Source organism: Acanthochromis polyacanthus, chromosome 21, assembly GCF_021347895.1.
Source record: "Acanthochromis polyacanthus isolate Apoly-LR-REF ecotype Palm Island chromosome 21, KAUST_Apoly_ChrSc, whole genome shotgun sequence".
NCBI classification, from domain to species: domain Eukaryota; kingdom Metazoa; phylum Chordata; class Actinopteri; family Pomacentridae; genus Acanthochromis; species Acanthochromis polyacanthus.
The window spans coordinates 4793671-4811113 of NC_067133.1; the positions used below are offsets into that span (position 1 = coordinate 4793671).

At 40.6% G+C, this 17443-nt stretch overlaps 1 protein-coding gene across 1 annotated transcript in view; it reads right to left on the bottom strand.

The window, feature by feature from the left end:
• Window positions 1-2441: 2441 nt before the first annotated feature.
• LOC110965853 (meiosis inhibitor protein 1) overlaps window positions 2442-17443 on the bottom strand; it is a 74149-nt gene continuing 59147 nt past the window's right edge. Inside the window, 5 exon segments of the mRNA XM_051941485.1 lie at window positions 2442-2774; window positions 3457-3578; window positions 10097-10228; window positions 15704-15810; window positions 16593-16674. Coding sequence (XP_051797445.1) covers window positions 2720-2774; window positions 3457-3578; window positions 10097-10228; window positions 15704-15810; window positions 16593-16674 — 498 coding nt within the window. The 3' untranslated portion in view covers window positions 2442-2719.

Here is a 17443-nt window from a genome sequence, read left to right on the forward strand (position 1 = left end):
GAAAACCCAATTGAGTCTAATAATGAATTAAAAGCTGTTGTAAGGCTGTCACTGTCTACGTCAACATGAATGTTAAAGTCACCCACAATAATAACTTTGTCTGAACTGAGCACTAATTCAGATAAAAAGTCTGAGAATTGAGATAAAAACTCAGAATAAGGAGCAGGAGGACGATATATAACAACAAATAAAACTGGTTTCTGAGCTTTCAAATTTGGATGAGAGAGACTAAGAGTGAGATTTTCAAATGAGCTGTAATCAGGTTTAGGCCTCTGGTTCAATTTTAAACTAGAATGGTAGATTGCTGCTACTCCTCCTCCTCGGCCTGTGATTCGAGGAATATGACAGTTAATATGACTAGGGGGAGTTGATTCGTTTAGGCTAACAAATTCTTCCTGCTGCAACCAGGTTTCAGTCAAACAGAACAAATCAATCTGGTGATCAGTTATCAACTCATTTACTAGCAGAGATTTAGACAAGAGAGATCTAATATTTAACAGACCACATTTAATTTTCCTGTCTCTTTGCTCTGTTGAAATAGAGGTATTAATTTTTATTAAATTTTTGTGGTTACTATTTCTTTTGTATATTTTTGATTTGATTAATTTATTGAATTTTGGTGGTCGGGGGACAGACACAGTCTCAATAAAATTAACTGAATTAACTGAATTACTGGAGGGTGACAGCTGTGAGGAAACTGCAGAGAGGTGTGTAAGACTACAGCTCTGCATCCTGGTCTTAACTCTGGGTTGTCATGCTTTAGGAGTACTAATAAAATCAGCCATATTCCTAGAAATGAGAGCTGCACCAGCCAAAGTGGACATTGAGAGGACAGAAAAAAATGAAGCTGATTGTCTTCTCTGAGTTTAACCAATCAGCTTTGAGGTCCACTCAGCTCCTACCTGTGCAGTAGGAACATTTTCCCCAAAAACTGTCATGGTAGAAGTCCTACGGGGCGATTCTTGCACTTGGAACACATATCAAGGTTCAAGCTGAACATACACCGCTTAATCTTCATTAGGGTTGTACAGGGAGAACATGCAACTCCATGCAGAAAGATCCCAGGTCCAGGCCGAGACGCAACCAGGGATCTTCTAGCTGTGAAGCGACGATGCTGACAACCTAGCCACTGTGCAGCCATCATCACATCCAGCTTTAAAGGAAAACAAGATCAGGTTCAGGCTTTAGGCTACTGATCCAAGCACCACCAAGCTGCCACTGCTGGGCCTCTAAGTCTGTTTGCTAAAGGTGTGCTTGAGTGTAACTAACCTTGAAGTCTGTGAACTGAAAAGAGAATTTCTCCTTGTGGAATTCATCCATCCATTATCTATATGCTGCTTCATCCTTTGCAGGGTCAAGTGGGAGCTAGAGTCTATCTCAGTCGACTTGAGGTGAAGACAGAGGACATCCTGGACAGGTTGCTAGTGTATCACCGGGCCACACGGAGACAAACAACCAAGAACACTCACATTCACACCTATGGGCAATTTAGAATCAGCAATTAACCACCCCTTGCAGGGTTAAAAGACTACATTCAAAACGAACAAACAAAAAATAAGATGTCGATGGCTTTAGGCTTAAAAATAGAACAGCTCCAAACATACAATCTGTACTAATTATGTCTTCAAATGACTCCTGTGACATTTGGAAAACTCCAACTGGAGAAGCGAGCTTTAAAGCCTAAGGTGACGAGTTAATTGCTGGTCTGGATGGTTAAAATCTGCGGCAATTTAGAGAAGCAGCACTCCCACCATCAACACTATAGTTGTGCCCTTGAGGCTCTTAACCCCAAGAGTTAAGAGCGTTAAACAGTGACTTACAGGTCAGACTGGTTGCTGCTGTGAATCTATGAAGCTGTGTGAACGTTATGAAGGAGGTCCTGTAAGAGAGATTCTCAATGCAACTGAAACAAGACGACATGGTCATCAATATCCCCCGCCACATGTGATGTCTATGAGTCGATATCCAAAATAGTGATCAAGGGCCATAACTCTGTTAAATATTATCGCACAGGTCTCATTTTCGAACTTGATCAAGGTGTCCATGGTGTGAAGCTACACACTAAATGTCGTAATCCTAGCTGTAATAGTTTCCGAGAAAAGCTGTCCCCTTCATCTCGGACGGACGGACGGACGGACGGAGGCCAAACCTATATCCCCTTTTGCCACTTCGTGGAGGCGGGGGATAATAATGAAATGGGTGAGCACTGCGCTTGGAGCACAGCGGCCCTTTTTGAGTGTAATTTGAAGGGTTTTATTGTAAATGTGAACCATGGTTTTTATTTTTGGGTCAAAATTAAGGCAGAAATACTATTTAGAATCATTTAAAAATATTATTTAGTTCCAAAAAAAGCAACTTGCTGCCACCCCACCCCTTTGAGTGTCTGTGTATCTTCATTCTTCGAACTACTATTTTAAAAAATAACACCCGTGTACACAAAATTATAGATGTCTCTCTGTGAACAGGCACAAATGACTTTTTAATCAGATTTTTAATCGTTCAAAAAAATGTATCTTTCCTTTAAGTCTGCTGTAAATAAACTACTTTCACAAATACATTTGGTAAATTATTTCACTGTGACACTAAACCTTAAGGAGGATGTGCATCTTTTAGAGGAGAATGGTAAATCACAGCAAGTACATTGTGTCAATGAACATTAAAACAATTGCCAGTGACAATGTGATAATTACTAAATCATATGCATCAGTTAACCAGAACATCAGACTGATTTCAGGGTAAAATCAGAGAGACAGATGGACACATCACCAGCACGTCTGAAGGCAAGCGTTAAGGAGCAGCAAAGTGAGAAAGAACAGCAGAAGTGAATGTGTTTGTGTGCGAGAGAAAGAGAATGTATATATTTATAGATCTGAAAGAAACAATTGGAACAGAAGCCATTAGTTGCACTTGAATACATGGAGTGTGTTTACTGAACATGAGCGCATTATGTTTTGTATTGAACGATCTTCTCAGCTCCTCTTAGCTAAAAATATACAACTAGAGAGTTTTAATGTAACATTAATCAATAAAGCTAATACCAAATGAACACATAGAATAAATATATGAAAGTGTGTTGGTGGATTAGAGGAAGGAGGAGAGAAAGTTAGCATGTCTGTGTGTGCGGGAGCATCAATCAGCATGATAGATGCACTGAGCCTTCAAGTACTGACGTACAGTAGACCCCGAGTTCTTGAACACACTTTCAAAGTGAAAGGCGCAACACAGACACTCAGTGAATTGCCAGAGAAAATCAATGAAGATACGCTGCTGATGTATGAAATGCAGTGTGGATATCTTTTATGGTGTGCAAAGAGAATGTGTGCATTTACTGTACATGTGCTTTCACAGCACTCATTACTTACAGAGGCATGCTGGGTTTTTTTTTGTTTGTTTTTTTTGCAGGCTGTGAGCTGTGGAAAATGTGAAAGTTCTGAGTGTGTTTCACTTAAGGGATACAGGAGGCTGCTGGATAGACCGGGGCTGCAGTTCACAACGGGCATCTGCGGTCCGAGCGCCTCCATCATGTTCTCCACTCTCTGCTTATGCTCCTCTGTGGGTAGCAGAACACTGCTCTGGATCTGAAGAAACAAAAGAAGAGGATGGGTTTTAATTTGTTGAGGTAAAAGGGAGACGAGAAAAATATAGAAATGACAGGGGAGAAGGAACACCTGACATAGTGCCAGTTTTGGACTGAAGGGTAATAAATAGGCAGCAAAGCAGGGGAAGACAAGACAAAACCTAAAGGAGGACAAAACAAAAGCAATAATTAAATGTCGGAATCAGACAAAAGAAGTCTTTCTGCTTTTCTTAATAGCATTTTCTGAAAACTATGAATACAAACAAACAAAATACATAGCATTTCATCATAAACATGTATAGTACACAAAAAAATGTGTATAAAGGCTTCCTAAGCAGCAGAGATATACTGAAAATGCACCCTTATATAGTTGAGGCAACAACAAACAGTGAACCATTGCTGGAAGCATCAACAAGGACACAAAACTCTTGGAAAACTTTTCAAAAGTTCAAAGTTTGCAGAGCATCTCCTGTAGCTATGAGCAGTGTTACTGTGAGAAGGTCTGCTCTTCAAACTTGTTCATTGGGACACACCACAGACTGATAAAAGGTCAAGTATCTTTGAGATTCCAGGATTGCTCTATCTTTACAGTGAGTTGAAAACTCTGAATCTGCTTGTTCAAATGAACATTACGTACTCTCAGTCTGCTTTATTAAAATATAACAGACGGTCTGAAGATGAATTCAGGGGCAACAGAATGTTTGAGTGAAACTTTAAAAACCCCCCAGCACTATTGGAACCAAATTAACACAATATATTTGGAAGCTGCACAATCATTGTTACGATCCAACCATTATCGATCCCCCAGCACTGATTTATTGTAGTGTATTGTAACAAGAGGGGAAGCAGACACGCCCAGGCCTCCCCGTTTACAGAAACTTTCTCCAGCTCCTCTTTAGGGATCCTCAGTCAAATTTATTGTTTACATTTGCAGCCTTGTTCGTTTTTTAGGTCACTACCTAAAGTTTATGATCATAGGTGAAGGTAAGGATGTAGACTGACTCGTAAATTGAAAGTCTTGTCTTGTGGCTCGGCTCCATTACAGCGATCACATGACTGCAGAACTGGACCCAATCTATGATCCTCTTTCCTACCACTTGTGAACAACTCATCCACTTGAGGTAGACTCTTCTTCACCTGAAGTAAGCATGCAACCATTTTGTAGGAGAGAACCTAGAAGAGTAGATATGGAGCTGCTGATCTGCATTCCAGCTGCATCTTACTCCACTGGGAACAGTGTCTTCCCAATCCACATGCTCGATGCCCTTCTCACCGCAGTGACGCCTTGAGATTCCATCCATGGAAATAATGAACAGCAGGTAGGACAAGGTGTAGCCTTGGTGAAGTCTGACGCTCATGCTGAACAAGTCCGACTTAATGAGGATTTCTGTGAGTGTACAGCGACCCAACAGCACACATGAGAGATGCTGGCATCCTGCTCTGAAACATCTCCCACAGAATCCCTCAGGGAAACCAGTCATCAGCCTTCTTACTACATCTCTCACGTCACAAGTTTCACTTCTGCCACTGCAGCCATTGCTGAATCCTGAGTCTCCCAAGCTTGTCGTGCTTTGCAAGTCTTTTTTTTTTTTTTAAACCTGACATTCCACCGCTTTGTGCAGTCACATCCACAATGGAGGTCTTGAACAGGGTTCATTTGGACACCATGTATGTTTATTTATTTGGCAGGGACAGTGCACATTAATGAACGCCTCTCTATACAGCAATGTATGTAAAAATGCCGGTTTATAGCAACAATGCTAATTTACATCAGCAGTCCCTATTTAAAAAGAAAAAAAGACATAACAGTGACGCATAGGACACTAAGTCACAATAAAAGCACACTGGAAAAAGTACACAAAGCAAACATAACAGTGAAACATACAATAAAACAATAAACAAACTCGGACCGCCCGGCGACAAAGATGACCCCTGTGACCTTGAAAATGAGGTCACGGTCACCAAATGTGAACTTGACCTGTGTCTTATTATGGTACACCTGTGTACCAAATATGGTGAGGCTACATCAATATTTTATCGAGTTATCGCGCAGAAACCAAATTGTTACAGACAAACAAGCAAGCAAGCAAGACCATGCAGCTGAAAACAATACCTTCCGGAAAACGCAGTTTTGCCGGGCGGTAATAAAAGGACAACAGGTTTCAATAAAAGGACAATAGGTCATAATAAAAGCGACACAAAGAAGTTATAGGTCAATGGTCACAATGGTTTTCTACCACCTCTGGCACGCTGAAAAAGATGAGGTGGAAAGTTAATTAATCCCAGAAAAGTCTTGATCTTCACTTTGCTGCAGGTGGACTCCAATTAGCACAAATTTCCTATATTCTCATCATGTCTTCTTTTTCATAATTGCAAACACTGCTATTTACTGCACCGCTGCAATAAACAGCTAAGTTGAAGACAACAGTGATGACAGAGATCTTGCACCATTTTACGTGAACTGCTGCGGATTGGAAGTGATTGTAAAGACAGAAGGTTCAGACAGAATGGCTAATGTCTACTTCAATGCATCAGACTTGTGAAGATCAGTCAGCTGGATTCCCACACTGTCCATGCTCACACATACTACTCTGACAAAAGCTACTTTTAATTGAACAGCAGCAAGCCTGCACCTTCAGATGTAATAAAATCTGAGGACTTCAAGTGATCATATACTGTCGATTTAACCGAAAAAATTTTAAAAAAACTATTTGGCATTCCTCATCCAGCAAGAGGATGGCATTTTGAGGAAGAGATGATTGAAGGAGAGAGCAGAATAAAAAAAAGGGTTCCCACGCTGTTCAGTAATTGAAAAGAGCAATAGGGGAGACAGAGGTGAATGAAGCGGAGTTAGTGGGGTGAGAACAATTTGAAGAGGAAAAGAAAGGAGGGAGGAAGCAAAGGAATCGACGGTGAAATAGAAAAAGAGAGCAAGTGAACTACTGCACTGTGTATGCAAGAGTGAAGGTGACAGAGTCCTTTTAGACTGGAGGTGATATTATAAGTCACTAGAAATTCTTAAAGGGACTCTTCTTTATGACAAACTAACTGAGTATGTGTTGAAGAAATTTCCCTCTTAGTCCTTCGACGTTTGCTGTAGTTGGGTGTTTGTTGGTAGTTTGGCACACGGTGGGCTTACCAACACAGAGCATGAGTCTGTGAAGGTAAACCGGCCACGAACATTTGGAGAGCCCACGTTTTATAGGGATGGTCAGAGATTAGGGAGGTGACGCCGTATGTAAATAAAAGGGTGAATAGTGGTTCATTTTTGTATGGTTGCTAATCAGTAACAGAGAGTAAGACAACAAAGGACAAAGAGTAAATGAATCAAGGAGTGTTGCAAACAGTTGCAGAAAGCCAAGATGTGGCAACAAAAGATAAGAGATGATCACACAGACAGCAGCACATAAAAAAAGATAAAAGAACTGTGGATAACCATGAAGGAGTGACATTAGAAAGTATCTGGAGCAAAATGTGCTATTTTCTTCATCATGTGCACTGCGAGATGCAGCAGCTTCCTGCAATAGGGTTTCTGCAGAAATCAGTCAGTCAATTTAATGGTTTTTAATGCCATTTTAATGCTATACTGTAAAAATTTAATGCCACGACCATGAACTCAACAAATTACACAGGTTTGGTTTTTTGCAAAAGATGATTTTTATATGAAAACTGTCCCTAAATTTCACTGTTTATGAATCCAGAAACCACCCCTGACCGTACACAGGCTGTAGTCATTCTCTGAATGCCACGTTTTCCAGCCATTTTTGCTGGAATTGGCATTTCCCCATTTCCCAGCTCTCCTCCACCTGGTCCAGCCTGCTGGTACCCAACGGGCTGGAACAGTTATCGCAGTGCTTCAGCATGTTTATCCAGATGCACATATCTGATGAACTGCAGTGTAGAATTGCATATTATTATATTATTTTCAAATGTTTTTCTTGAAAACTGCAGAAAGAATTTTTAGTGCCACTGAGAATCGAATTTAATGATTTTTAATGCCATTTAAGGCCTTAATTTTCACAAAATCAAACTTTAAACTTTATTTATTTGTATAGCAATTTCATGCAGAACAACACAAAGTGCTTCACAAGAATTAAAAACAGAGAAGGCAATAAATAAATACAATCAAAAATAGAAATAAAAAAACCCAACTCTCCACCCTCCCTACATAAAGACAGCCATTCACATGCACACACCCACGCAAGCGCACATGCACACACACACAGACTCACACACCCACACAACATGACATCATCAAGACAAAATCAATTCAAAGACTATTAATGATTTTTAATGCCCGGCAGAAACCCTGTGCAAACTCTGACCACGGGCCATTGGATCATCTAGAGACTAGAAGACAAGCATGTGCAAAAAGGTAGGGCTTAGAATGGCAGCAACAACGAGCTAAAATGTGAACACAGAATGCAAACACAGGGGGTTCATGTGTGCTCATTTGTTGACGCTTATGCCGGGACTCAAGGTGGGAAAACCAGAAGAAAAACAGTGATATGATACAAGAACTTCCTCATGAACTGAGATCTCACTTTAGTCCAAAGGCAGACAAACAAAACCTCTGAAAACTGTGAAGCTGAGTGTGCGCGAGTGTGTGTGTGACAGATTGGAACGGCAGAGATGACACTGTTCTGAGACTTTTAAGAGAAGTATGTGACACTGAACCCTGCCTTCCCTAAGCTGCCTCGATGCCTTCAGAAACCCGCATACGTATATAGTGCATTCGGAGTGCATACACAGCCCATAAACGCACAGACACACACACAAACACACACAAGTAGACACATTCACTCACACAGTTCATGATTCCCTGGAACACACTGCACTAGACGCTGCAGTATGTGCCATCATTCTGTCACTTCTCCAGAGTATCGAGCCCGGATGCATCCGGTTTGTATTTGTAATACACCGAGCACAATCACCGTCAAACAAATGACCAGCAGCAACGAAATGTGTCCCGAAAGAAACACCAGATATGTTTCTGACTTAAAGCTTTACGTTGATCACTTTCAATACCATGAGATATGGAGGAGATGAATTAATTCTCACAGAATTCGACTAGCTTCCAGCAGCTAGTAGTACATTTAAATAGGATCGTGACTTGGCAGCTCTGACTGCAGTTACACATTTATTCCTTGAAGGTCTGAATGTGTGCTGTGGTTATTCCTGATGTTGCATTTCTCACCTTAAACTTCCATGTCAGGAGTAAATCCAGGACTCGCTTTATTCTTAGCTTTTTCTCCGAGACCTACTCCAGTGAAAATCAAGGTTTTTTTATATTGTTAAAATGTCCACAGGGTGGCTTTTTATATATATCATGAGCACAATAAGCAGTCACTGCCACAGCTGAGCATTTCCAATATATTAGCCGTGATGAAAGGAGTATTTACATGACTATTCTGGCTTATCTTCCTCAGTTTCTTTCCTGTTTCCCTTCACCTCGTATTCCTCTTCACATTTCCTCTCTCCTTTCTCCACCCATTACCCTCCATGGATCCAGACCTAAAATATTGGAGCTTAAAGTGTCATTTTTTAGGACCCCTTCTAGTAAAAATCAAGTTTTTACAAGGATGACATGTCCATACGGTGTCTTTATATGCTGGAGGACATATTTTGAGTGAAAAAACGCCACGGCTGAGCATTGTGTCTGACTAAATTACTCCAGTGTTACAACCACACCCCCGTTCAGTGCAGAGTGTTCAGTGCAGTGTTTGATTAGAGCCATAGGTGAGCTGGTGTGCTGAGCTGCAGCAAATAGAGAAAACAGAGATGCAGGGATTTCATAAATCTGCACATTTTAAAGGAGGAAATGGTGCAGATTTACATGTAAGGCATTTAAAGACATAAAAGCATTCATTCAATAGAAAAGCGCTTCTAAACATGTAATTAGGACACTCCAGAGTTGTTAGGTGCTTAATCAGCCACCAGAGATGAACTTAAAAGGACACAGATGTTAAGGCGGCATTAACGTTAGAATGTTTGATGACTATTACAGTGATTTGACGAATTCAGAAAGGCTTTCTTGTACCTTTTCTTTAATCGTCTGGCAGCTGCTGGGAGTTGTGATGATCAGTTTTGCGCTTTTATTGCAAACTGTTCGCCACTGATCACAGATCCCAGAGTTACATTTTGTCTCTTTTTGAAACTATGGTCATAGATTAGCTGGAATAAGCTGTGCAGTCTTCTGTCCCATGCAGAGAATTAATGGATATAATGGGCATTTTGCTGTTGCTGTGTAACATGCTGGTATTCTATTCGTAAAATCAAACTCGGTCTTCCTCGTGCGCCTTTTGCCTTGCTGTCTGCTTATTCCCTGCCTGTGCTGCTCTTCCTTCACAGCAAATAAAATTTCACAGCGATAAAAACATGACAGGAGCCTAATTAATAATGAACTGTGTATCAGCGAAAACACGAAGATACTCTCAGGTAACTTGTGGGTTATTCGCTGTGAAAACTGTGTCCTACATTAATTCATCTGCGTGTGTGAGGGTGTACATGTGTGTTTACCTGTGTCAGAAGCAGCCTGAGGGCCTGCGCTGCTTCCTGGCTCAGTTCCTTCACCCCCCTCCTCTCCACCGCCTCCATCACCTGAAGCAGGTCAGGCTCCCACAGCACCGTTGTACTGCTGTCCTGCAGTAGCTGCAGGGAGCACAAACAGATGCGCGGATAGGTGGACACAAGACGCACAACTCTTGTAAATGCAGACTTTTTATTGATGGAATTTCTTCATTTCTTTTTCAGTGTTTGAGGGTATGTTCAACTAGATCTGGGCAATACAGCTGCAAAGTCTATCACGATAAAATGTTCTATTTCAGTCGAGCAGCAAAGAGGAATCATTATTACCGTAACCTTCGTGTCGTCCTGTTTAAAAAATACGTTTTCACCACGAAACTTCTGATGTCCACATTTTCAACATTTTTGCGAAATCTTTGAACATTTTTTGGTGGAAGAAAAGAAATGTTAAAAGTGTTTCTTAAGAACATTCAGAAGAAGAAAATCTTAGAAGTTTTACTAATGTACAAGTAATCAGATTTTTACTCATTTTTTGGTAATATTTACAAGAATTTTCTTGCCAAATTTGGCGGACTTCATATAAAATAAAACTTTTAAGGGAAATTTTTAAGGAATTATTGGAATTTTCTTCCTGAAGGTTTTGTAAATTTTCTGAAATTTGGGGATTTTTTTTGCTGAATTTTTGGATTTGGAAACAAGGAAAGAATATTTTTTGGTGCCCGTAAATGAGGACAACAGGAGGGTTAAGACCTGCTGTTTCTGAACCAGACAGGGAGCATGCTTGGAGTTTATTCATGGAACTTTGCTCTTTTGCTATGTTTATTCGTGGCATTTTGCATCTAATGCATTAAAGTGAAACTAAAAGACATTTTACTGAATTGATGAAGTGTCTAGCATCAGTACGACAGACTATCACCCCCCCACATTGTGTTTATCCATCAAAATAGATAACTATGCAATGCCTACATATGCTCTGAAATATGGACTCCATTTATTCTCTTTAGATCATTTTTGACTGTGGATAAGATTCTCAAAAGACACCATCCTAGCCAGTCCATCTTCCTATTCTTTAGAACTAGCTTGTTCTTGTTGACTTCTACGGCATCATCACTGTTCTGCTTCCCATAATGAGATAGCTTAATCCAGGAAAACTGCTGAGAGGATGGTAAATTAATCAATATTTATAATGTTGGATTCACACTGAAATGCATTCCCAGTATGTGTGTTTTTACAGAATCTACAACAACTATCATCCTTTCTGAGCTTCGACCTCAACATTTTTGATTGGATCCAATGATTCCTTTTTAGTATTCTAAAAGATTAGGTGTTTGCATGTTCCGGGCTGTGAAGTAAAAAGATTTTACCACTTTCCTCCAAGCTTCCCTATGAAGACACTTTCAAAGTCCTTTTTCCCCAGTGAGTGTGACACTCACAGGGATTGGTGCTTTCTAAGCAAGTTATGAAACATAAATAACCTCCCTGTGAGGTTCCAAAAAATGATCACTGTAATTTTAAAATGCAAGGTACAAGAACAAGATTTCTCTTTGTATCTACTGTTGCATTATAACTCCCTATCTGAACAACCTTCAGAAATATTGATTTGGTATATTATATTTCAACACAAGCTGTTCAAAAGAGAGTACACGGTTCCCGCCCACAAGGTCTTCCAATTACATCGTTCCTGCTTGTACCCTGTTTTCCCACCGATAGAGTTCTCAAATGATAACTGTATCATATTGATGACTCTATAGTGTGACAGGGATTTATGTGACAGATCTGGATGGCGTTTCTTCAGCTACTGTTTTCGTTAGCAAATGCAAACACAGGTTTTCTATTGGGTGTATCCCCTCTTATCTGACAAAGAAAAGCTTGTGTTAAGACGGGTTCTCCAAGGTCTCTGGCTTCTTACACACCAATAAAAAGCTACTTGTGGCTCTCTTCACTGCTCCTTGTGGCTCTCTTCACTGCTCCTTGGCATTGACTCAACTCTTCTAGACATGAACAACATTCTTCCCTCATTTGGTGTTCTGATGATGACGGTGTTGAGTTCTGGTGCCAGCACAGGCACAGCATATAATTCTAATCACTTTCATCAAACTATTCTGTGACCTCTGGATGAGGACGTCGTCATCTAGAAAGTGGCCACTCCCATTAGCAAAGAAATGCTTCACCACAGGACAAAAGTGATCACTCAGAACAACTCTGTATTGATTTGCAATGACCTTTCCCTCTAAGAGGACAAATGAAGGCAAACCACGGCAGATAAATGCCACCCACAGCATCACAGAGACGCCAGATCTAAATCACCAATCACAACAAAGTACCAATCAAAGATGAAATCTGTGGCACTGTGGTTTCTGGGTTGTTTGACAGCAGCAAAGCATCATCCATGTATAAAATGGCCTTGTGTTTGGCCCTTAAGCTATTTCTCTAATATTGATGTGACCCCTAATGGCTAATGCTAGAGGTCTGAGTGTCAGAGTCAACATCAGAGGAGAGAAGGTGCAAGCTTATATGATAATGCGTAAAAAGTTTAAAAGGGATAGAGATATTCCCATTTGGGAGGACAGACGCCCTTAGGCCTTTTTGTAATATATAAGCTACCAATCTCAAGAGTTGCAAATATATACTCTCACTCAACTCTAGTGAATGCTTTCCCTGCATTCGGAGAGTAAGCCGCTAAGGTTTCAGCATTGTTTCTTATTTGTTGTGCAAGACATTACAGCCTATGTAGATTAATTGCTGATTCCGCTGACATCCGAGTCTTGATGGATCTCACCTGAAAAAGATGAATTATCGCAGGCAGGCGCATCATACCTTAGTCAAAGTTTTTTTCATCAACCATTGCAACTGTCACACAACTGCCGCTGTTTACCCTTCTTATGAATCACTGTGGAAAGCATCTTGAAAGGCAGTGAAAAGCCTTGGAGCCCAAAAATTTGAGAACGCTTTATAAAAATCTGTGGGGAACGCATTCCTCTAGAGACTTCCCAGCACCAAAAACGTTAAATTCTCGTTTGATGTCCCCTCAGGTGATGTTTCCCCTTAAGGCCTGTGTCGCTGGTTCAGATAATCCTGGCAATCTAGTCATAAATAAGAACTCTTCACTATTCCAAGTATCCTAAGATGTGTATAGTCTGTGACTGAATGATCTAAAAGAGGTTTTGTACTATTAAATATATCACAAACTCAATACCATCCTTCTGTATTGTCAGGATGGAAGTCTGGATTTGCTGTTTCTTCCCTCTGCCTTGCTGCTCATTTCCTCTGTTCATAGTTACTCTGCCAAGGAACATGGTGGAGTTATGTGATGACAGGCGTACGTTTGTCCATCTGTTTGTCTGTCTGTGCGCAACATTACTCCAAAACAGACTAACGGATTTGGATGAAATTTTCAGGGAAGGTCAGAAATGACACAGCGACCAACTGATCAGATTTTGGCAGTGATGCAGCTTATAGCATGGATCCAGGGATTTGTTGAAAGATTTTTGTATTGTGAGATAGCGGCATGGTGTCACTGTAACTATGACAAGTGAACACTGTGGCAGCTGCCTGCTGACGATCACAAGATCGATCCTACTAAAAACCAACTGCTGCGCACTTATCGGGACTTATACAATTGACTAAACTGTGAGGGTGTTCCCGTTGCCCACTACATATTTAGGTCATGTGATTTTGTGTCCGTACAATAACGTACACATGCATAACACATGCCTGCGCTCACCGCAAGATAATTTTTTAGTAAAGATTTCATCCGTTGAAAATGATGCAATGACTCTGAGCAGCCTTGGTGGAGTACTGCGTTCTCCGAGTGATTTTCTTATTTTTGCCTGCATCTAAACACAGAAAACTTTACCCTTCTCAGAATGATATTTAATTCAAACTTTGCCGAGTGCCAAATATAATCTGGTCTCTTCTGTCCAATTATTTTTTCCAAGTCTAGTATTTCAATTTCTATTATCCCTTGCCTGTATTGGAAACTATTAGGACTCCCATTTTCATTCTATCCTTAAATGTTCCCAATGCCACTTCTGAATCATTTGCTGCCCATTCAATAATTTCACAATATATCCAATATTTGCTCTTTAATACATCATTTTGCAGGTGAGTTGTATTAAAGTTTCAGCAAGCAGAGCATGTTCTGTTCTACAACACACAATGCCGCAGAGATGCAGTTATTATCAGACACAGGAAAATCAGACTGAAGATTGTAAAGGACCTAAAAAGAAGAAGAGAACAGATACAAGGCTGTGAAGTAATTTGATATTTTAGGCACTAAAAGTGTGAATTATTAAAAAAAAATGCCATGAATAGTTTTATTCATCAAATAACTTGATTCAATGTTCGGTGAGAAGAAAAATCTAATCAGTGTGGTTTCAGCTTTATTTCCCTTTATAACAGCACAAATTCCCCTCAGTGTACTTGTGCATCATTTTTCAAGCTATAATTATAGTCTCATTATTTGTTCCACATTCCTTGTGTTCCCACTGTTTCTCTATCTCCATTTTGCCTTTTGTTTGTGCACATTTGTCCACTTTTTTGTGTGTGCATGTGCCAGTTCGTTCCCACTTGACATACACCGGTTCGTCACGCAATTTCTCACCAAGTTGCTCCGCTTTCTCCCGTGGAAATGCATTGATTTAAAAAAATGTAGTAATGTCTTCCTCATGTTTGCTCCTGTCCAACCTGCAACTTCTATGTACCACCGGGTTCTAGCATCCCCCTGTTGTCTCCTTACCAGCTTGCTCCTGGTATCAAACTCGCCCAGCATGATGCCACATTCACCACCTCCATCTCGAAAACTCTCAGTCAGCCACCCACAAAGTTCCGCAACACGCACAGCATCGCCGGGCTTCGGGCACCACGCACTTTGAAATTCCCACACCTGCAACACCCTCCTCGTCTCCACACTCTGTTTATCTCCATCACAAAGACGAGTTTGCAATAAACCTCTTAAAACAATGCAACTGACTCTGTGTTCTGCGTTTGGGTCCAGAATAGCTGGTAGCCAAAACAGGTACTTGGCAGGTTGGTTTTTCATGCAACTCTGAGTACCTGACGCAGTTCTGCCGGGGTCTGTGTGCTCATATAATCCTCTGCCTCGACAATAATGAGATCAGGGCTCTGAATTAAGGACTGATTTCTCTGATTCCCCCTCAAGAGACAAGAACCTTAACATCTTTAGTGTCTAAAAACTTTGCAGCAGATTCATTTCTCTTCTTTTGTAATGTGGGAATGATACATACACTCACGTTGATCCCTATATTGTAGACTAACAGGGTAACAGCTGACTAGTACGTCCACCTGATCCCACTATTTCCTCCCATGCCCTCAGAGAATAATAAAATGAAGAACCACAGCTGACAACAGAAAATGCAGTCCTAATTTTATTTTATTTTTTTACCATGTTACTGGGTTGTATTGTGTCTGCCTGCTTAACACGGCATTCACGCTGATTGAAATACTTTTGTGTTTTTACTACCTTCATTAAGTTTTCATACTTTTAGCATCAAATATTTATTACTACTCAGGAGCATGCCCGAGAAATTATTCTTGTGTGTGTGTGTGTGTGTGTGTGTGTGTGTGTGTGTGTGGTCTCACAAGGGCGATGAGTCTGAGAATGGCAGGGTGAAGTAGGCAGTTCTCTCCTGAGCTGAGCAGGCAGTGGAGGAGAAATCGACTCCATGGTTGACACACCACGCTTTTGGCTAAAACAAACACAGACACACAACAAATCCAAGGGGGAAAAAATTAACGGTAGGATATCTAATTTTGAGCGATCTAAAAAAATATTTAACTGTATTCTTTCTGGTGCAATAACTGAAACTAGTTAATGTCTAAGTACGTACAAAAAGCAAAAGCATCACAATATACAGAACAGAAGAAACACGTTTGAGAGCCAGAGGATATGAGATAAGATAAAGTGGATGCAAGTACTGACTATTATTTTATTTAAGTAAAAGTGTGAATATCACAGTGGTAAAATACTCTTTTACAAGCAAAATTCAATAATATGTTATTATTATTACCCATTATTATTAAAAGCTCTGCAAATTGGCCAGCACAAAAACAAAAAAAAAATGAAACTATGAGCCTGAAACAAATTGTCTTTTGTTTTTGATATAGGATGTATAGATAAGTACATAAATAATAAACAATAATTTATTAGTCGGTTAGATTTTTTGTATTATCAATAATTATGAAATCAGAAAAGATACACCAACTAATAGAAATGCAGTTGAGTTAAAATAAGTGGAGCCAATTAGCAGAAAACAAAAATACTCAAGTATTAATGCCTCAAAATTATACTTAGGAGTAAATCTGCTGAGTTGCTTTCCACCACTGCCTTTATCAAACATTTGCAATACCTGCACACAAACTCTCTTTCATCCCTCCCTGTAATGTTTACATTTGTAATTCTGCTTCTCTGCCTTTGTGTGCACGTATAGATTGTGCACACTCGCTCTTTCCCCGCTTCTCTATTTGGTACCTGTGGTGGGACTCTTCCTCTGAAGGAAGCCCAGCAGGGAACTTAGACAGTTGACAGAGGCTCTCAACAGCAACTCGTGCTTCTGAGAAGAAAGAGACGCGGTGAGCAAAAACATGAGAGAGGAATTCAAGTACACAAAAAAGGGAGAAGAAAAAATATCTTCCAGCCCTAAAGTGTTCTATCATTAAAAATCATGGGAACCACAGGAATGTGACGCGCACATCTGCTCTCACTTGGCAAAAATTGGAACAAACACAACAGAAAGGACGCAGGGGGAATGGGAACTTGCATATATACACACAGACACATGGACAGAGATGCAGCCAGAAACAAAAGGGAGAACAAGGGAACACCGAATAGGGCAGCTGAGTGAGGTTTTAATAATGCATGCGTCTCCCACAGTGGCGGGGCTGACAGCGAGCACTATGTAGTGTCCAAAAATACTGAAGTAGGGCAGGCAGATATATAGACAACAGTGGAGAGTTGCACCTTAATCCATAGGCAGAGAGGAGGAGGTGGCAGAAGAAAGGAGACAAGAGGATGAGTGGGAAGGAATGAGAGAGCAAGGAAGGTGAAACAGGTAGAGGTAAGAGCAAGGACAGAAGAGAGGAGGCAGATGGGGACACGGAGATGAAAAGAGATGTTAAAATAAGAGGAGAGGAAAGGAAAGGATTAGGAAAGGAAAGGGGAGGAGAGGAGAGGAGAGGAGGTGAAAAGAGGGGAGGAGGGGGAGGAGAGGAGAGGAAACAAGAGGAGACAGAAAGGAGAGGTGAGGGGAGGAGTGGGGAGGAGAGGACAGGAGAGGAAATGAGATGGAGAGGAGAGGAGAAAAGAGGAGAGGACAGGAGAGG